At 41.7% G+C, this 18,322-nt stretch overlaps 1 protein-coding gene across 3 annotated transcripts in view; it reads right to left on the reverse strand.

Moving 5' to 3' along the window:
* Positions 1-18,322, reverse strand: part of cdk6 (cyclin dependent kinase 6) — a 328,683-nt gene that overhangs the window by 8,489 nt on the left and 301,872 nt on the right. For all 3 annotated transcript variants that reach the window (XM_078538938.1, XM_078538939.1, XM_078538937.1), the window contains exon 6: positions 4,792-4,842. In XM_078538938.1, coding sequence (XP_078395064.1) covers positions 4,792-4,842 — 51 coding nt within the window. The remainder of the gene's footprint in view (positions 1-4,791; positions 4,843-18,322) is intronic.

The following is an 18,322-nucleotide window of genomic DNA, read 5'->3' on the forward strand; positions in this document are numbered from 1 at the left end:
GCTCTCCAGAAATGCTGCATGACCTGAGTATTTCTAGCATTTTCTGTTTTTATTTCATACTTCCAGCATTTGTAGTATTTTGCTTCTACAGATCAAGTTACTCAACAACTTCCATTTTAAACCCTTTACCTAACTTACCTGTCCTCCTCCTAATTATCTCTATGAATTCATAACATTGAATTTCATCATACTATTGAAACATATTCCACATTTTTGTTGCTGACTGTATTTTTTGATTTTATATTCATTTTAGTATTCATCACTATGATTTAGTGATGACACCTGATAGTCCACAAGATTTCTGTCTGCTATCCAACAAGAGCACAAGGAGTCTGAACCAGGAAGTGTAAGGTGCAATATCTAATGCAATGCCAAATCATGTACAGAAAGTAAATTCAAGATAGGAAAAGAAAAATGGAATTATTAAGCGGGATACAAAAGAGATAAGAAAAACATAAAAAAAAGTTTTTCAACTTTTTAAATCTCTAACCATAATTAAAATATTGAAGGAATGAGACTCCATACTTGTAAAAGATAATTTTCAGTGTAGAGAGGTTGTCTGGCAATAATTATGACTTACCACACCATTACAAATTAATTTACACTTGAATGGAAAAATTAACTTTTGTGCTGCATACCCACTAGATCCCACTAAACATGCAAGAAAAAGAACACAAAAAATAGGTGCCGGGGTAGGCCATACAGCCCCTTGAGTATGCTCTGCCATTCAATAAGATCATGATGATCAATAAGATCTGATCTTGACTTCAACTCTACTTTTCTGCCTGTTCTCCATTATTCTTGGCATCCTTACAATTCAAAAATGTGTTTATCTCAGCTTTGAATATATTTAACAGCTCAGTCCCCACAGCTTTCTTGGGTAGAGAATTCCAAAGATTCAAAACTGGCATCACTACAGTGCAGATGGGAAGCGGAGAGTTTCATGTAATTCCAGAGGCCTGGGAAACCTGGAGAACCTGCATTAAACTTATAATGGGGATAAAAACTGAGGCAAACAGCTTCAATAAAATATTTAAATGAGTAAGTTGCCTCCTGAAGCCAGCATGGTTGCCCACCCTCTACCTCACCTCCATTAAAACTGGATGTTGAAGATTCAGGTTTGAAATTTTGAAATTGTTTTTTTACATTCCAAACTCACCTGTTTTTAGGGTAAGAATTCCCTCAGTTTCAGCAGGCCTCAGAAATAATTACTGTGGCGGCATGAAGGTAGAGTTGAGAATCATAGAAACCAACAGGAATTTTAAAATTTTAATTACAAATTCAACAAGAACCTGAGTGTCTGTATTTATTTAGGATTTACCACATTGATTCAGGATTTATTTCCGCCTTAATAATAAATTGATCTTTATTGTACTAAAGTTCACAACAGTCCTGCATTTCTTAAATTCAGCTATACTGAAGCACATGAACATACTTTTAACTTTAATATAAAATCGGATTTACAACTTAAATACTTTTCAAAGTTGTGAATAGCTGTCCGGGGATGGGGATAATAATGAATTAAAACGGTAGCAATGCCAACACTTTTCCATTTATTTATGAATCTCATGATTCTGAGAACTTTTTTTTAATTCTCACAATTCATGCAGTAGATTTAGTATATTTAAACTTCCCAAGCAAATCACAGACATTAAAAGTTTTTGCATTTTGTAAGACTTAAGTGAGTTGTGAACACTGGCAATGCCAAAGGTTTAACAATGGAAAATTCAATGGGACTCCAGAGGTGAGGTGAGAGTGACTGCCCTTGACATCAAGGCAGCATTTGACCGAGTGCGGCATCAAGGAGCCCTAGCAAAACTGGAGTCAATGGGAATCATGGGGAAAATTCTCCACTAGTTGGAGTCATACCTAGCACGAAGGAAGATGATTGTGGTTGTTGGAGGTCAAACATCTCAGTTCCAAGACATCACTGCAGAGTTCCTCAGGGTAGTGTCTTAGGCTCAACCATTTTCAGCTACTTCATCAATAACCTTCCCTCCATCATAAGGCCAGAAGTGGGGATGTTCGCTGATAATTGCACAATGTTCAGCACCATTCACTACTCCTAAGATACTGAAGCAGTTCATGTCCAAATATAGCAAGACCTGGACAATATCCAGGCTTGGGCTGATAAGTGGCAAGTAACATTCACGCCACACAAGTGCCAGGCAATGATCATCTCCAACAAGAGAGAATCTAACCATCGCTCCTTGACATTCAATAGCATGACCATCACTGAATCCCCCACTATCAACATGCTGGGGGTTACCATTGATCAGAAACTGAACTAGACTAGCCATATAAATACTGTGGCTACAAGAGCAGTCAGATGCTGGGAATCCTGCAGCGAGTAACTCAGTTCCTGACTCCCCAAAGCCTGTCCACCATCTACAAGGCACAAGTCAGAAATGTGATGGAATACTCTGCTTGCTTGGATGAGTGCAGCTCCAACAACACTCAAGAAGCTTGACACCGTCCAGGATAAAGCAGCCCAGTTGATTGGCACCCCTTCCACAAACATTCACTCCCTCCACCATTGATGCACAGCAGCAGCAGTGTGTACCATATGCAAGATGCACTGCAGAAACTCATCAAGGCTCCTTCGACAGCACCTTCCAAAGCCACGACCACTGCCATCTAGAAGGACAAGGCCAGCAGATACATGGGAACACTACCATTGGGAAGTTCCCCTCCAAGTCACACACCATCCTGACCAAATTGCTGTTCCTTCACTGTCGCTGGGTCAAAATCCTGGAGTTCCCTCCCTAACAGCACTGTGGGTGTACCTCCACCACAGGGACTGCAGCGGTTCAAGAAGGCAGCTCACCACCACCTTCTCAAGGGCAATTAGGGATGGGCAATAAATGCTGGCCTAGCCAGTGAAGCCCACATCCCTTGAATGAGTAAAAAAAAAATCAGTGGGATAGAAAACAGAGCATTTGGGATCTGGATCCATGACACTCAAGGGCCATCTTTATGAAATTGAGCTCGCAGCCAAAAGCACAATTTGGAAATCCAGATGCAAGTTCCCAATGACTTTACTTCCTTTACAGAAAATGTACATACACACATTTCCAATATGTGCTACCACTGGTGCGTTGGAACATAAATTATAAGATTCATCTTTCAATCCTAGCAGTCTTAATTGATAGTCTTGGTTCTTATGAATAAACACCAAATTAGATAATATGCCACAAAAAAAGGACATAGCAAATAAAGGCCATAACAAGAATGCTTTTGTGACCAGTTTACACTCCATGATTTAATCTGTTGGCATAAGGAGTCTAAGAAAGACTACGGCCTAGAGTTTTGCAACAACAGAGAGCCTCTCCGTCATAGTGAAAACAGTGAAAGTGGGAATGGGTGTAGGTCAGAATTTGTGGATGTGTGTTTTGTGGAGACATTTGCCCATATAAATCAGCAGCCGCCAACATTCATATGATTTTGGTGTGAGGGGCTTCTGAAATCCAGTATACGCAGATTAGACCTGGTAGGGGCAGGGTTGAATTTTGTGGATTCGTTAGGATAGTCAGGGTATTCTTTTGGTGAGGCAAGGTACCTTTATGGATATGCTCCCGGGACACCTTTGAGGCAGGCCAGGTTCCCCTTGGGATTGCCAAAGTAGGTATGAACGTGCGTAGAAAGTGCATAAACTTATCGGAATTTTGAAGCTCATTGGATCTGTCAAAAACAACTGCCAAAAGTGTCAAGAGGAACTATCAAGCTGTCAAGGCATTTAAAACTCCAGCCTTTTAACTCTTTGACAAAAACTGTGTGGAGTGTTTTTAAAAATTGTTTGCTACTTCACTACTTGCTACTTTGCTAATGTTTGATTGACAGCTGCAAGTGGTTATGTATTCTTTGAAATGGGACTATGAATTCTAATGCTTGTTTTTATAAGGGATAATGCAATTGAATGAAATGTTTGTTATTACAAGGGATAATATAATTGAAGGAATGTAAATGTAGTAAATGGGTTTTTATGAAAATATTTTTATATAAAAAATTAAAACTGCAAATAGACACTTGGTACTTACTTTATTTAATTTCAGCATGGGTCCTGAAGTCTACCCCTGCTGGATACTGGGTGAGTTGACATGACAGATAAGGGCAAAGGATAGTAAGTGGGGGGCATGGGTTGGCACTAAGTTGACACAGATGCTATAAAGAGCCGGGGGTGGAAGAGAGACATAGGTTGGCACAGAGGGTATGAGGGACCATGGGGGTGGGTGGGATCACCGGGGTGCGTGGTTTAGCATGGGTGGGGCATTGGGGAATGTGTGGGAGCAAGGGCCGTTTTATGTTTTTTTTAACAAATCTGGCGCACTGAAGCAGGCCTTCCACCCAGTCTGCCTCCACACATGGCATCCTCTGTGCTCATTCTGGGATTGCCCAGCCTGCCACCCCAGAACAAAACTCCGACCCTCCTGGCCACTTTCTCCCAGGTTGGGTTTGTGGAGCCAGGAAATGTCCCGACTCTGAGCTCCCAACCCGGGAGCAAAAATCCAAGACTAGGGAAAGAATGATACCATAAAAAAAAGGAAAGGCACTTGGTAGCTTGGCTGTAGCTGTGAAACTTGCAGCTCTAAGTAAGCTGGCAGTCACAATCTGTAATCCTAGGCACACTTTTGCAGAATGATTTTGTTTACATCACTACATATTAAAGAAATGCATTTGACCAAATCTAAGTAAAGCATTTTGACAAAAGTAGTGCAGTTAGAAGTGTTTCTCAGAATTGCATTTTAATCCCCAATCTCCACATAAATTAAATGTAAAATTCTGATAACTTACTCAAAAATTTTTCCTAATTGATCAATATCTGAATTACCACGGAAAAGGGCACTGAAAAAAATAGAAACAAATTATTAGTCAAAATGATATTTACTGTTAAATCATAGTTTTTTTTAAGATATAGGAATTGGCACAGATACTGTGATATGCACTCAAATAGTTGATTGAATTTCTCCATTTCAGTCAATAATTCAGCTCTGAATGACAAAATATATGATCAAACGCAGTTAGCCAGGTCAGTCTTGTTTGATAGTTCTGTACTGCCTCTTGTACGCTTACACAAATCAGAGGTACATTTCATACTTAGCATTCAAAAATACAGGTTTCCAATTCCATTACAAATTGACAATATGCAGCCTGATGTCTCTAAAATTGTTATTAATGCAAGAAATTCGGCGATTTCTCTATATGATAGACACATTATTTTATATCACAGAATTGATTCACAGACCAATAGGCCCCCACTCAAATTTGTTTTTATTTCTATACTAGATTTTTCCACAGTGCCAATTCTATGATCTGTTAAACGAAAACAAATCACATCAAAGATGGACGCAAAAGGTTTGCTGTAAATGTAACTGACCCCTCAGCTGATAATGGGGGATGGTTTAACTGTGACTACCAGGTATAAGTGGGGCAGCATTAAGCTGAAAATCATGTCAGGCCATTTGCCACACTGATTATGCTAATATTCTAGTGATCACCATCTAGGTAAAGGTCTTTAGATAAACAGGCAGGAAGGCACTTTTAATAAACAAATCTTGTTCTGTCATAAGTGCTGTATTCTGCAGCCACTTGTTTTCAAAGGGACTGCTGGAGGCTGCGCAAAAATAGTTCACAACCATTTTCATCTTTTATTTTTGTGAAGCGAGGAGGATGAGGAATACTCTGGCTCATACCTACAATTCTCCTCCCTTGTTGCTCCAGGAAGGCTAATTGCTGGACCCGACGAAGCACCCCCCCTGCACCAAATAGATCCACATTTAGAATTCCTCCATTTGTGAAAGGGTTTTATCTTTTTGAAACAGCAAGCCTCAGAATCTCAATTTGGATACAGCAAAGGTTTTGGGCCCCAACAACTGTCTGTAGTGTTGAAGAGTTGTATTCTAGAACTAGCTGCCCTCCATGTTGGGTCCGGTTGACATGAAAAGAAATCCAAAACTTTTTTCTTTTGCCATTTTTAAAAAGTGGACTTTCTGCTGAACCAAAAAAGATAGCTGCTATATGTCACAATCACTGACATGGCCCTAACTTCTGGGAGCAACCACCAAAGGTTACAAGAACAAAAGAATTCCTCTCTCAGCCTGTGGAATCTCACACCTCATTCTACAGACCCCTTGTATCAATGAAAATAGAGGAAGTGCAGACGAACTGGCTTCCTAACGTGAACTATCACAAAAGAGAGAGATCGAAATTCGTTATGCCTGCAGAGCTGTTGACAGACTCATGTTACACCTGGGACTATCCAGGCCCATTCCAAAAGAGGACCATTGGGGGAACAATGGAATTCTGGCCAGAAGCACAGAAACGGATTGTTAAACTGCAATTAACCATTAACGAGCCATGTCACATGAATCATGCCTCTGGCCTTTTGGACAGTTTTAACATTAAATATTTGGCCTCACAGACAGACTGCTGTTTTGCCAACTGGAGTTATTTTGTTCTTGTAATTCCTGGTGATAGCTCCCAGAACAAAGAACAAGCAGTCTAAGCACAGAAAGCCCTTTGTGTTGCAGCGCCATTCGTTTCAAGGATTTTCGTGCTGTCATCTCCAACCAGAAAATCAACGAGACTGAACTCCATCACGAAGGAAACACCCTCTGGACTTTGACTTCTCAGACTCTGGAAATCACGTGCACTAATATTCATTTCTACAGTTCTTGTGCTATTACTATCCATAGTTGTAAAACTCTTTTTTCTATCTCCCATTTATTGTGTGTGTAGTGGAGTGGGAAGTTGCAAATACTCCTTCCTCGGGTTTTGAATATGAAATAAACTAACCTTCTGAGTTAGTCATAACGCAAGTTTGCCGCATGCTATTCGTAAATTAGATCACACAAACTGAGGGTTTAGGAAAGCATGGCACAGCATACTTTAAAAATAATTCAAAACACCTTTTGTTTATGGACAGTTGATGAGAGGAAAGAAGTACAGTTTACCTCTCTCTCCCGTCCATTAGAGCTATAATACAGCATTTACACATCTACCCAACAAGCTGCTTCATCGATGATCTTTCACCATAAGGTCCAAAGAGGAAATGTTCTCTGATGATTGCACAGTATTCAGATTTCATTCACAACTCCTTAGATAGTGAATCAGTGTGCCCATGGGAAGAATTTTCCCCCCGTTGAGGGGACGGGGGGAGAAATGCAGAAGCGGGTGCGGGCAGGTGCACCTCCGATCGGCACCCCCGATTGGGGGCGCTCCACCATTTTATGTGGGTGGGCCTTAATTGGCCAGGAAGCGCTATGCACTCCCTGTGTGGGCAGGGGGAGAAATCCCTCAGCCGAGAGTGTATTCTTCCGCGAAAGAGTGCACTCATCTCCCTGAGACTAAGTGCTGCCTCAGGGAGACCGGCTCCAAATGTGAAAATGGTAAAGGTACAAAAACAAAATTTCCCTGACATGTCCCCTCATGTGACATTGTCACATGAGTTGGGACATGTCCATCACTTTAAATCAAACATTTATTAAATATTTAAAAACCCTCATGAAACCTCATCCCGCCCGTGGATGAGGTTTCGTGCTTTTTCTGAAGCCTGCCAGGGCTCCTGGCCTGCCCGCTAACACTAAGGTTGGATGGGCAGGTCCATCAATGAGGTTACTGACTTTGTCAATGACCTCAATTGGCCGTTGACAGGTCAGCGGGCGCACAGCTGATTTGGCTGCGCCCCCACCGACCTGAAAATTGAAATGACGCGGGATGATGTCGGGAGTTCCACCTGACATTATCCCGCGTCATTTTATGCGTCGGTGATCGGGACCCGCCCCCTGCTCGCTGGCCTAAAGATCCTGCCCCATGTGCAGCAGGCCTGGACAACACAGCTTTGGCTAGTAACATTCACAGCAGGCAAATGCAAGGCAATGGGCATCTCCAGCAAGAAAGAATCTAACCATTTCCCCTTGACATGAAATGGCATTACCATCACTGAATCCCTCCACAATCAACATCCTGGGGCTCACCATTGACTAGAGGAGGTGGTGGCATAGATGTACCATCATTGGACTACTATTTCAAAGACCCAGGATAATGCTCTGGGGACCCGGGTTCAAATCCCACCACGACGGATGGTGAAATTTGAAAATTAGAAGTCTGATGATGGCCACAAAATCATTGCTGATTGCCAGAAAAACCCATCTGGTTCACTAATTGCCCTTTAGGGAAGTAAATCCACCATCCTTACCTGGCCTACATCTGACTCCAGACCCACAGCAATGTGGCTGACTTTTAAATGCCCTCTCAACATGGACAATTAGGGATGGGCAATAAAAGCTAGCCTAGTCAGCAATGCCCACATCTTATGAACGAATAAAAAAAATAAATTTATCTGGAACAGCCATAAAAATACTGTGACTACAAGAGCAGGTCAGAAGTTGAGAAATCTGTGGCAAACACCTCACTTCTTGACATCTTAAAGCTTGCCCACCATCTACAAGGCACAAGTGAAGGAGTGAAGAAATATTCTCCACTTGGCTGGACGAATGTGGTTCCAACAACATTCAATACCACTTCAAGAAAAAGCAACCCACTTGACTAACTCCTCAGCCACCACCTAAATATTCACTCCCTCCAATAACAGCGCACCATGGCTGCAGAGTGTACCATCCACAAAAATGCATGACAGCAACTTTCCAAGGTTTTTTTGACACCACCTTCCAAACCTGTGACTTCTAACTCCTGGGGACAAGGGCAGCAGGCACATAGGAATGCCATAATCTACAAATTCCCCTCCAAGCCACAAAGCATCATGACTTGGTACTATATTACTGTTCCTTCGCTGTCACTTGATCAAAATCCTGGAACTCCTCCCTAACACCACTTTGGTAATACCTACATCACAAAGTCTGAAGTGGTTCAAGGCGGCAGCTCACCACCATCTTTCTCATGGGCAATAAATACTGGTCTTGCCAGCAATACCCACATCCAATGAATGAACACAAAAAAGAGAAGTGATTTGTTTGTGTTACATAACCCCTCAGGTGCTGCAGAATAAGAGATGATGCTGGGAAGGCATTCAGAAGTTAACTACTCTGTTTGAAAGACAAACTACAGCTGAATATGCAAGTTTTAACCTATTCAGAGAATTTACTTCAATTCTGAAAGAAAGATTTGTAAAATGTAAATAAAAGTATCACAAGTGGGAGCAAATGTAGAGATCAGGATGCAGGTCAGGATGAGGCTGAATAATTGTGCTGACCATGAATCAGGTGTCTGGATATCTGTGCCCGGATCCCAAATTTTTGTTTTTCTTGTGTCTGCATTAAATTGTATAACTCAACTCCCTAACCTACCACGGACTCAATTAAATGCTCCCCCACTGTTTCAAAATGAGAATTAAATTACATTACATTAAATCCAATGGGCAGCCTGCCCGCAACCTACCTGCTCGCCCTTGGCGGCCAGTGGGCCAATTGAGGCTCATAAGTCAGCAATTAATGCCCACTTAAGAGCATCATCCTGCCAGAGCAGCAGGCCCATGCCAAGCAACCAGCCCAGCAGGTTTCCCTGTGTGAGCTGGTGGTAGGTAGGGTCCCTCCCTAAGGTTTTCCACCCCATGGCCTCTCAAACACCATCCCCCACACCCTCACCTTGCCCACCTGCAAACACTAACAAAGTTCTGCTCCATCGCAGCTCACCTCCTCAGCACCTGAGTACAGCACTGGCAGTGGTCACCGCTCATGCTGGTGCTACCAGCACATTGAGAGCTGCCGGGCTCTGATTGACCGGCAGCTCTCAGAGGCGGGATTTCCTGTTCCTGAGGGGGCAGAAATTCCACCTCCCTATTAGTAGTCAATTGGCTGTTAAGTGTCTGTGGGGCAGATGTTCTTACCCTGGATGGGCTCCCCCCGACATTTTAGCTGGGGCGGTGGGGACCCTGGCGCCCCACATTATTCAGTCTCATGAATCAGAGGCTTCAGGAGAGGAAAATAAACAGGATGCAGAGAACTGGATATGTAAGATTATTAACATTTGGAAATCAATGATATGAGGAAAAGCTAGTTGTTTGAATTACCACTTGTAAATTATTTAACTGAAGTGTAAACCTTGTATCGGCTGCTATTTCCAACTACTGTATTATTATTTTGAACAGCTACACTCAAACAAATGAAAATTGATTCTTTTTGTGTTAAGATATTTATGCTTAAGAAACAGGATATTTGAACATACATTAGACATTTCTCTTCAGAGTATTTTTGAAAAAAAAAATCAAAGATTTCTAAAAGGCTCAGTGAACTTTGGAAACAATGTAGAAGTATAAATCCTTGGCAGGTCATAGTTCCATAGCAGCACATAAGTCTACCAACTTCCAATATGCCTAACTCTGATCATCATTAAGTTTGCCATATACTTTTTCAGCCATTCACATCAGAAAATCAGCCATGAATGTATAGAATGATCGTTAGTTAGAAACTGTACAGTGGAGTTTAAATACATTAGGCTGAAGACCTGTACAGCCAACAAGGTGCAAAATGACCTATATAGTTTTTCACTGTCTCTTTAAGTTTAACCTTCCATGAAAGGTGGTATGAAAACTCAGCAAATTTGAAACTAATTCTTTGAAGCTGTATGCCTATCTTGATTTTCATGCCTCTACTCCCTGTGATTTTTCCCTTATTACTCACCATTTTCACCACTTGCCATTTCTTGGCTTAAAGGATAGGCACTTGGCCAACTTCCAGATTCCTTGATAGGGGATTCATGAATTCTGTTGATGTTACCTTTGCCTCTAGTCTTCCCCTATCGGTCCTAAATAGGATCAGGAATTTAGCATGAGGTAAATTCTGGATGCTGCATACCAGGATGCATAAATATGTAAAAGGTAATATAGCACCACTTTTATTATTTTCTTTTAAAGAAGCAAAGGACAAATTCTACAAACCCATGGACTGCTGACAGGATTAGCAAAATTTACTCCTTAGCAATCCATGTTTTCATAATTAAACTTTTTCTTTTATAGCTTTCTGTACTCACCAAGTTGAGGAACTGATTTTTTTCTCCATTTTGGGCAACCTATGTCAGCTTTGAGCATGCTTACATTAATTAGACAAAGATGCAGAGCAAAGCTCCCTGTGCTTTGCTCCAACATTATGCTCTAGATCAAGTTTATATGAGCACCTGTTACTATATCACTTTTCCCATTTTATATTCCAGCCGTCTTTCCGAGATGCCTTTCCATAATAAAATGTAATACTAGTCAGCAGCAAAATAGGGACAGTATAAATCAATGGATTATGCCTTTAGCACTTTTGTTAGGTTGGCATAAAGGGACTATTTTACAAAATTATACTATTGGTAGGAATCTCCCCTACTGGCAGTGTGCATTCACGAAACTGACTGTAGAATGTTCTCATGCTAACCAGTGGAGGGGACTTTAATCTCATTTTCTGTACTGGATTAAAATAGCGATTGTTACTGCAATTTTGTGGAGGTGTTTAGTGAAATCTTCGAATCATATAGCACTGAAGAAGCTAATTTAGCCCATCAACCCTGTGCAGACTCCCTGAAAGACCTAAATTCACCCCCCTCCCCTGCTCTTTTCCTCTAGCTCTGGAAATGTTTCTTTTCTAGAGAGCCAATTCCTTTTTGAAAGTTACTGTTGAATCTGCGTTCACTTTCACTGCCTATTCAGGCAGTGCATTCCAGATCATCATAACTCAATGTGTAAAAATATTTCTCATCTCCCTATTCTTTTGCCAACCATTTTAAATCTGCATCCTCTGACTACCAACTCTCAGCAGAAAGACTGTTTCCCTATCTACTCTATCAAAACCTTTTGTCAATAAATTCATCAATTTACCCTGGTAACACAAATTATCTAGTGGGGCATAAAATTAGAAATTGCAGAAGGCTACATGATTTTACTGTGGCCTCTCAGCAAACTTGTATTAGTCTTTAAAATGGGATTTCTGGCAGTCCTGGCCAATTTATTCAAGAACTTAGACTGTTAGCTCCATGGTGATTTCCTATCTGCTATGTTGTAAAATGTAGACACTTCTGGGGATGGCCAGCAAAATCCTTCCATTCCTTGAATATTTTTTTCTAAAATGGACTGGAGATCATAAATCAAAAATGGCATTAGGGCACATAGTAATTAGCCCCAGTTATAGGTCTCCATCACTGTTCTTTGGTAAGGAAGGTTGTAATCAGATTCGGGACAATAGCAGTCTTCAAAGAGGGAAATACAGCATATCAGGTGGAAACATAACTCAAATAGTATTACGGGGACTAAAAATCCACATTTGGAATACACTGGAAAGGCAAAACTGTAGACCAGGACCCAGATACACCCAGTTTGGTCTTGCAAGAGAGGTCCTGCACAACTTAATAAGAGGTGGGGCTTACTTCTACATTTTAGGGGATTCAGGCACAGCCCTCTGCCTGTACCTCAAAGGTATGCACAGAATTACCATTCAGCAGGCTGGTATGCCCTTTCTCAATTGGGAATACGGCCTCTGATCATACCTCCAACCTTTTAATAGGCCTGGTAAACGGGAACTCCCAATGTAGGGAAATCCTGCCCAGAGCCTTGTCCAATCATTGCAAATGGTTATTTCTGGGATGGGTGGAGGCTGCGGAATCCAGGAACTAGTATGTCCAGATACTGGCCTAGTTTGCAATCCAGATATGAACAGAATAAGGAGAATAGTTCACGCACTAGGCAGATAGATATGTGAATATTGTGTAAATGGATTGCTGTGGCTTTTCATTAAAAATGGCATTTGTTCACAAGCTACGCTGACTTCAGAAACTATATAAAATGCAGTAGGTACAGAACAATTACAAATGATACCTTGAAAAATGTATTCCCATTCATGTCATTCAATGGTCAGTTAACTTGAAGTAATAAGAAAGTACCGTATGAGCTTAAATCAATGATAAAAGGACAGAAATGGACAAAGAATAATACTTAGACAACTTATCAGATAAAAATGACAAAGTGTGAAATTAAAAGAACAAAACTATGGCCAGAGATAGAAACTGACAACAAAAGAGGACAAGTACATCGACTCCATGGTGCTACAAAAATGCTGACCTCAGAAGGGAAAACCAGTTCCATTCTTAAATCACCTTAAACAGTATCATGCCAAACAAGCACAATGTTAAAGATTCTGAAGGAATTTTCCCACCACTGCTTGTAGATCTTAATTAGTAACTTGCTGGGAATTTATTTCAGTCCAAACCAAACTATAAATATCCACTGTACTCAATATCTGACAAAACAGAATAAAGATGACTGCATCATTTTTAATGCCTACAAAATCAGTCCCCAGTGTGTGCTGTTTATGAAGTGCAGTTCGATATGTGCATGACCTACAATTTTAGTTTGCGTGGATGATGAAGGTGGGGCATAGTAATCCAAAGTATTTTGGCTGGGGAAAATTAGAAACGTGTAAGGATGTATTGTTCGTCTTCTCTCACTATGTGACAATGCAAACTGTGATGCCCTTTGCCTTCAGGTAAGGTTGACGTTTTTAATTAGTTTGTCGTTGTTTAGTGGAAAGAACCAGTAATTATACAAAATGCCGCAAGAAAGGTAGGATATTACCATTCACAAGGACCTGGCACTGGTAACTATTAATAATAAGTATGCTCACATTTCCTCAAGCATATTATTCTGACTTCACACGCACAATAGAGGGAGCTTACAGCCAAATCTTTTCAAAAGGTTGCATTTAGTTCCATTCATCTGACATAAAATATTGTATTCAGTCCCTTTATATACACAATAGAGAGATCCTAGAACCCAAAATATTAGCGCCATTCTCTTTTGAACAGCTCAAATGCACCTATTTGATCATGAACTATTAGATTTGTTTTTATTTACCTGCCTGCAATGTACTGAAGCAGAAAAAAATCACAGTGAAATTTGTGCCAGAGAAGTGAATGGGAAAAAAATCCAACAGCGGATTGAAAGTGTCCAATGGCTATGGTTGTTTTTTAATCCAAACTCCCCTAATTTCCTGTATGATAAATAACACCATATCTGTAGAAGGGTACCTGACTAGAGAGTTCAGATTTAAGAGATAGTGTTGACATAATAAAATTTGCTGAATCCATAGGCTGCTTGTAGATTAACTTTTCCCTCTAATAATGAAAATAGCACTGACAATATTTGAAACTGGTGAAGTCGCAACTTTGGCATAGTCAGAACCAGTGGAAAATCAATTGGGCCCTGGATATGTTGCACTGGGAAATTCCTAACCCTAAGCTCCATTCAGCTTGACGCTGAGGTTAACCTGTCCTAAAGGTCAGCTAAGACGCAGTAGTGGAGCCCACTGGAGTCCGAGGAGGTCATTTATAAGACCCCATAAACGTGCTACGGAGATTTCCCGACTGGTTATCTTATTTAAAAAGAAAAGTTTTACATGTTAGCCTCAGTGGCTTCTGGCAGTGGCCTGCCAGCTATGCCCCAGTCAGGCATTAATATATGTCAGTAACACTTTCCTCACCCTCTTCCTTTGGCAAATGCGCAGGTTATGCCCATAATAGTACAGGCATGTTATACAAATGACATGATCTTCACCAGACCCTGGATACTATGGCGGGGTCAGGGGTGGAGGTTACTGTAGCTTGCTCCATTGCGCTTCTGCCAATGGAAAGGGCCTGCATAATTTTACAGTGATTAGTGAAGCAACACTGCAAAGCATTCCCTGGTCTATTGACATACTTAACACACTGCTTCACGGATAGTACAAAGGTGTCCAAGGCTGAAGTGGATAGCCTTGGTGTCTGAGGAGCACATCCTTCCAAGTTGCTTTTGCATTCAAATTGACCCTCACAGACAGCCACCTTCAAATAAAAGCATTCTGACCCATCTGGGAAGTAGTCCATGCTCTGCATGAAGTCGAGTTTTTGATCAATGCCCAGATGGTGAAGTCTGCAGGGAGTAGTACTCTATGTGGAGAAGGCCTTGGTTTTAACTGCAAGGATTCTGGTTAGGCCACTTTCTCCCAGTCAACCCTGGGTCTGCAACATGAGAAGAAGATGGAGCACAGGCAGCAAAGAAGAGGACAAACTGCTTGCAGCGGGGAGTGGGGGAAGGCCTCTCAGCAGATGGCCTTATCCACCTAGGGTCTTCCGGGAGCACTTGTCTTACCGCCACCTTAGCCAGCAACAGTGTGCGTGTCATCTGCACTTTATGAAGGAGAAGCTTGCAGAACTTTGCTACCTCTTGCAATCAGACCTGCAGCCTCAGAGCATGGCAAGTACAGTGCTGCCAGCCGCAGTGAAAGTGACCCTCGCCTTGAAGTTCTTTGCATCGGGGTCTTTCCAGACTAGAGCAAGCAACATCCCCCAGTTCACCATTCACTGCTGTATTAGAGGGGTAATAGATGCTTTTTATGCCAGGAGAGGGAAGTACATTTTGTTATCTCTGAATAGACAGAAGCAGCTGGAGCATGCACGTGACTTTGCCAGGATAGCGGGTTTCCCCCTGCTGCAGAATATCAACAAATGCATGCACCTGGCTTTGGAGATGCAGCATCTAATACTGAGATGCATCATAATTGTAAAAGATAACAAGTGCAGAATGTGCAGTTGGTGACTGACCATGCTCAGCATATCATATAAATGCCCAGTGTCCTGGCAGCTGTCATAATAGTTTCATTCTGCAGGATTCCGTGGTTCCCTTTGCCTTTCAGCCACCATGTCAAACCGAACAATGGTTGATAAGCCACGTAGGTTATTCTGCTTTAAAATTGGCTCACGATTCCACTCTGCAATCCAACCACACAGAGCCAGCATGTGTACAATGAGGGCCATGCTGCCATATGAAAAACAATAGAGCAGACTGCTGGGGTGCTGAACGAATGATTCTGCTCTGAAAGAGCCCTACAATATTTACTGTAGTCTGTGTCCCGGTTTCTGGTGATCTGCACTATTCTCTGCAACCTGATCACAGCTCTTGCCACCCAGGATGCCAGTGAATAGTTCAGGAGGAGGAGGAGGAGGAGCAGAGGAGGAGGAAGGGAGGAGACAGCGAGCACATCCGCATTCCTATTGGACTGTCCGTGATTGCCTCATTTGACTATGGTTTCTCTGAACACAACCCCAAATCCTCATTTAACAACTGTCTCACACTTTGCCATCCCTGTATTATGGACCATCACACTGCCCTCTTGGCCACAATGCTGAAATAAAAGCTCCAACAAAACAACCATTTCAAACCAACTTTATCCACTGAAAAATCCAATATTGCACACAAAAATCAACTAGTCACCCTTGTGCATTTCCTTGGTGCCTCTCTTACGTGTGCCTTTGCCTTTCCCTAGTGCTCCATTGCGGTGCTACCCCAGTGGCTGCAGCATAGCTGGTTGAAGGCAGCTGACCTTCAATGGGGGAGACTGCAGATAGCCTGCAGCTATATGCCGAGAAGGCCTAACTTCACACTGTCTCAGCGCCATCTCAGCATGGGTGGCAGCACTCAGGGCTGGCTGGTTGACAGGCAGTAGCTGGCAGAGTGGGCATGGTGGGATTACGAATGCTGTCCTCCTGAGAGAGGCCAGCAGGCTCATGCTCCATGGCGCCACTGCCACCCCCCCCCCACTGGGGTGGTGCCTCTGCAATCCTACTTATCTGCTAGCCTTTTGGGATTCATGCACAAGGACTCCCAAATCCCTCTGTGCTGTAGCTTTCTTCAGTCTTTCTCCATGTAAATAATATTCAGCTCTTCTATTCTTCCTGCCAAAGTGCATAACCTCACATTTTCCCACATTATATTCCACCTGCCAAGTTTTTCCCCACTCACATAACCCGTCTATATCCTTCTGTAGACTCTGTGTCATCTTCACCCCTTGCCTTCCCACCTATTTTTGTGTAATCCGCAAACTTAGCGATAGTACATTCACTTCCCTCATCTAAGTCATTAATATATATAGTAAATAATTGTGGCCCCAGCACTGATCCCTGTGGCACTCCACTAGTTACAGGTTGCCATCCTGAAAATGTCCCCCTTCTCCCAACTCTCTGTCTTCTATTAGTTAGCTAATCCTCTATCCATGCTAATATACTATCCCCAACACCATGGGCTCTTATCTTATTAAGTAGCCTTATGAGCGGTACCTTAGCGAACATCTTTTGGAAATCCAAATATATTATATCTACTGGTTCCCCTTTATCCATCCTGCTTGTTACCTCCTTAAAGAATTCTAATAAATTTGTCAGGCATGATTTCTCCTTCATGCAGCCATGCTGACTCTGCTTGATTATATTATGCATTTCTAAACGCTCTGCTATTACATCCTTTATAATAGACTCTAACATTTTCCCAATGACGTATGTTATGCTAACTGGCCTGTAGTTACCTGTTTTTTGTCTCCCTCTTTTTTTGAATAAGGGTGTTACATTGACAGTTTTCCAATCTTCTGGGACTTTCCCAGAATCTAAGGATTGTTCGAAGATTACTACCAGTGCATCTACTATCTCTGTAGCTACTTCCTTTAATATCCTAGGATGCAACCCATCAGGTCCAGGGGAGTTATTGGCTTTTAGCCCCATTAGTTTCCCTAGTACTTTTTCTCTAGTGATAGTTATTGCATTTATTTCCTATCCCCCACCACCCCCCACTTTTCCCCTTGATTATTTAGTATTTTTGGAATGCTATCAGTGTCTTCTACCATGAAGACTGATGCAAAGTATTTATTCAACTCCTCTGCCATTTCCTGATTCCCCATAATTATTTCCTCAGCTTCATTTTCTAAGGGGCCTATGTTCACTTTGGCCTCTCTCTTCCTTTTTATATATTTAAAGAAGCTCTTACTGTCCATTTTATATTACTTGCTAGTTTACCCTCAATGTTTATTTTCTCCCTCATTATTATTTTTGGTCATCTTTTGTTGGTTTTTAAAACTTTCCCAATCTTCTGGCTTACCACTAATCTTTGCCACATTGTATGTTTTTTCTTTCAATTTGATACTATCCTTAACTTCCTTGGTTAACCATGGTTGGCTTATCCCTTTCCTAGAATCCTTCTTCCTCACTGGGATGTATCTTTGTTGTGAGTCACGAACTATTTTCTTAAATGTCTGCCATTGTTCATCAACTGTCTTTTCTGCTAAACACTTTTCTCAGTCCACTCCAGCCAACTCTGCCCTCATTCCTTTCTAATTGCCCTTATTTAAGTTTAGAATGGTTGTTTCTGACCCAAGTTCCTCATTCTCAAACTGAATGCTAAATTCTACCATGTTATGGTCACTGTTTCCTGTGGGATCTTTTACTCTGAGGTCATTTATTAAACCTGCCTCATTACTCATTACCAGATTCAAAATAGCCTTATCCTCATGAGTCCTCTGCAGCAGAACTGTTGTACGAC

This window comes from Cetorhinus maximus, chromosome 3 (genome assembly GCF_964194155.1).
Source record: "Cetorhinus maximus chromosome 3, sCetMax3.hap1.1, whole genome shotgun sequence".
NCBI classification, from domain to species: Eukaryota; Metazoa; Chordata; class Chondrichthyes; order Lamniformes; family Cetorhinidae; genus Cetorhinus; species Cetorhinus maximus.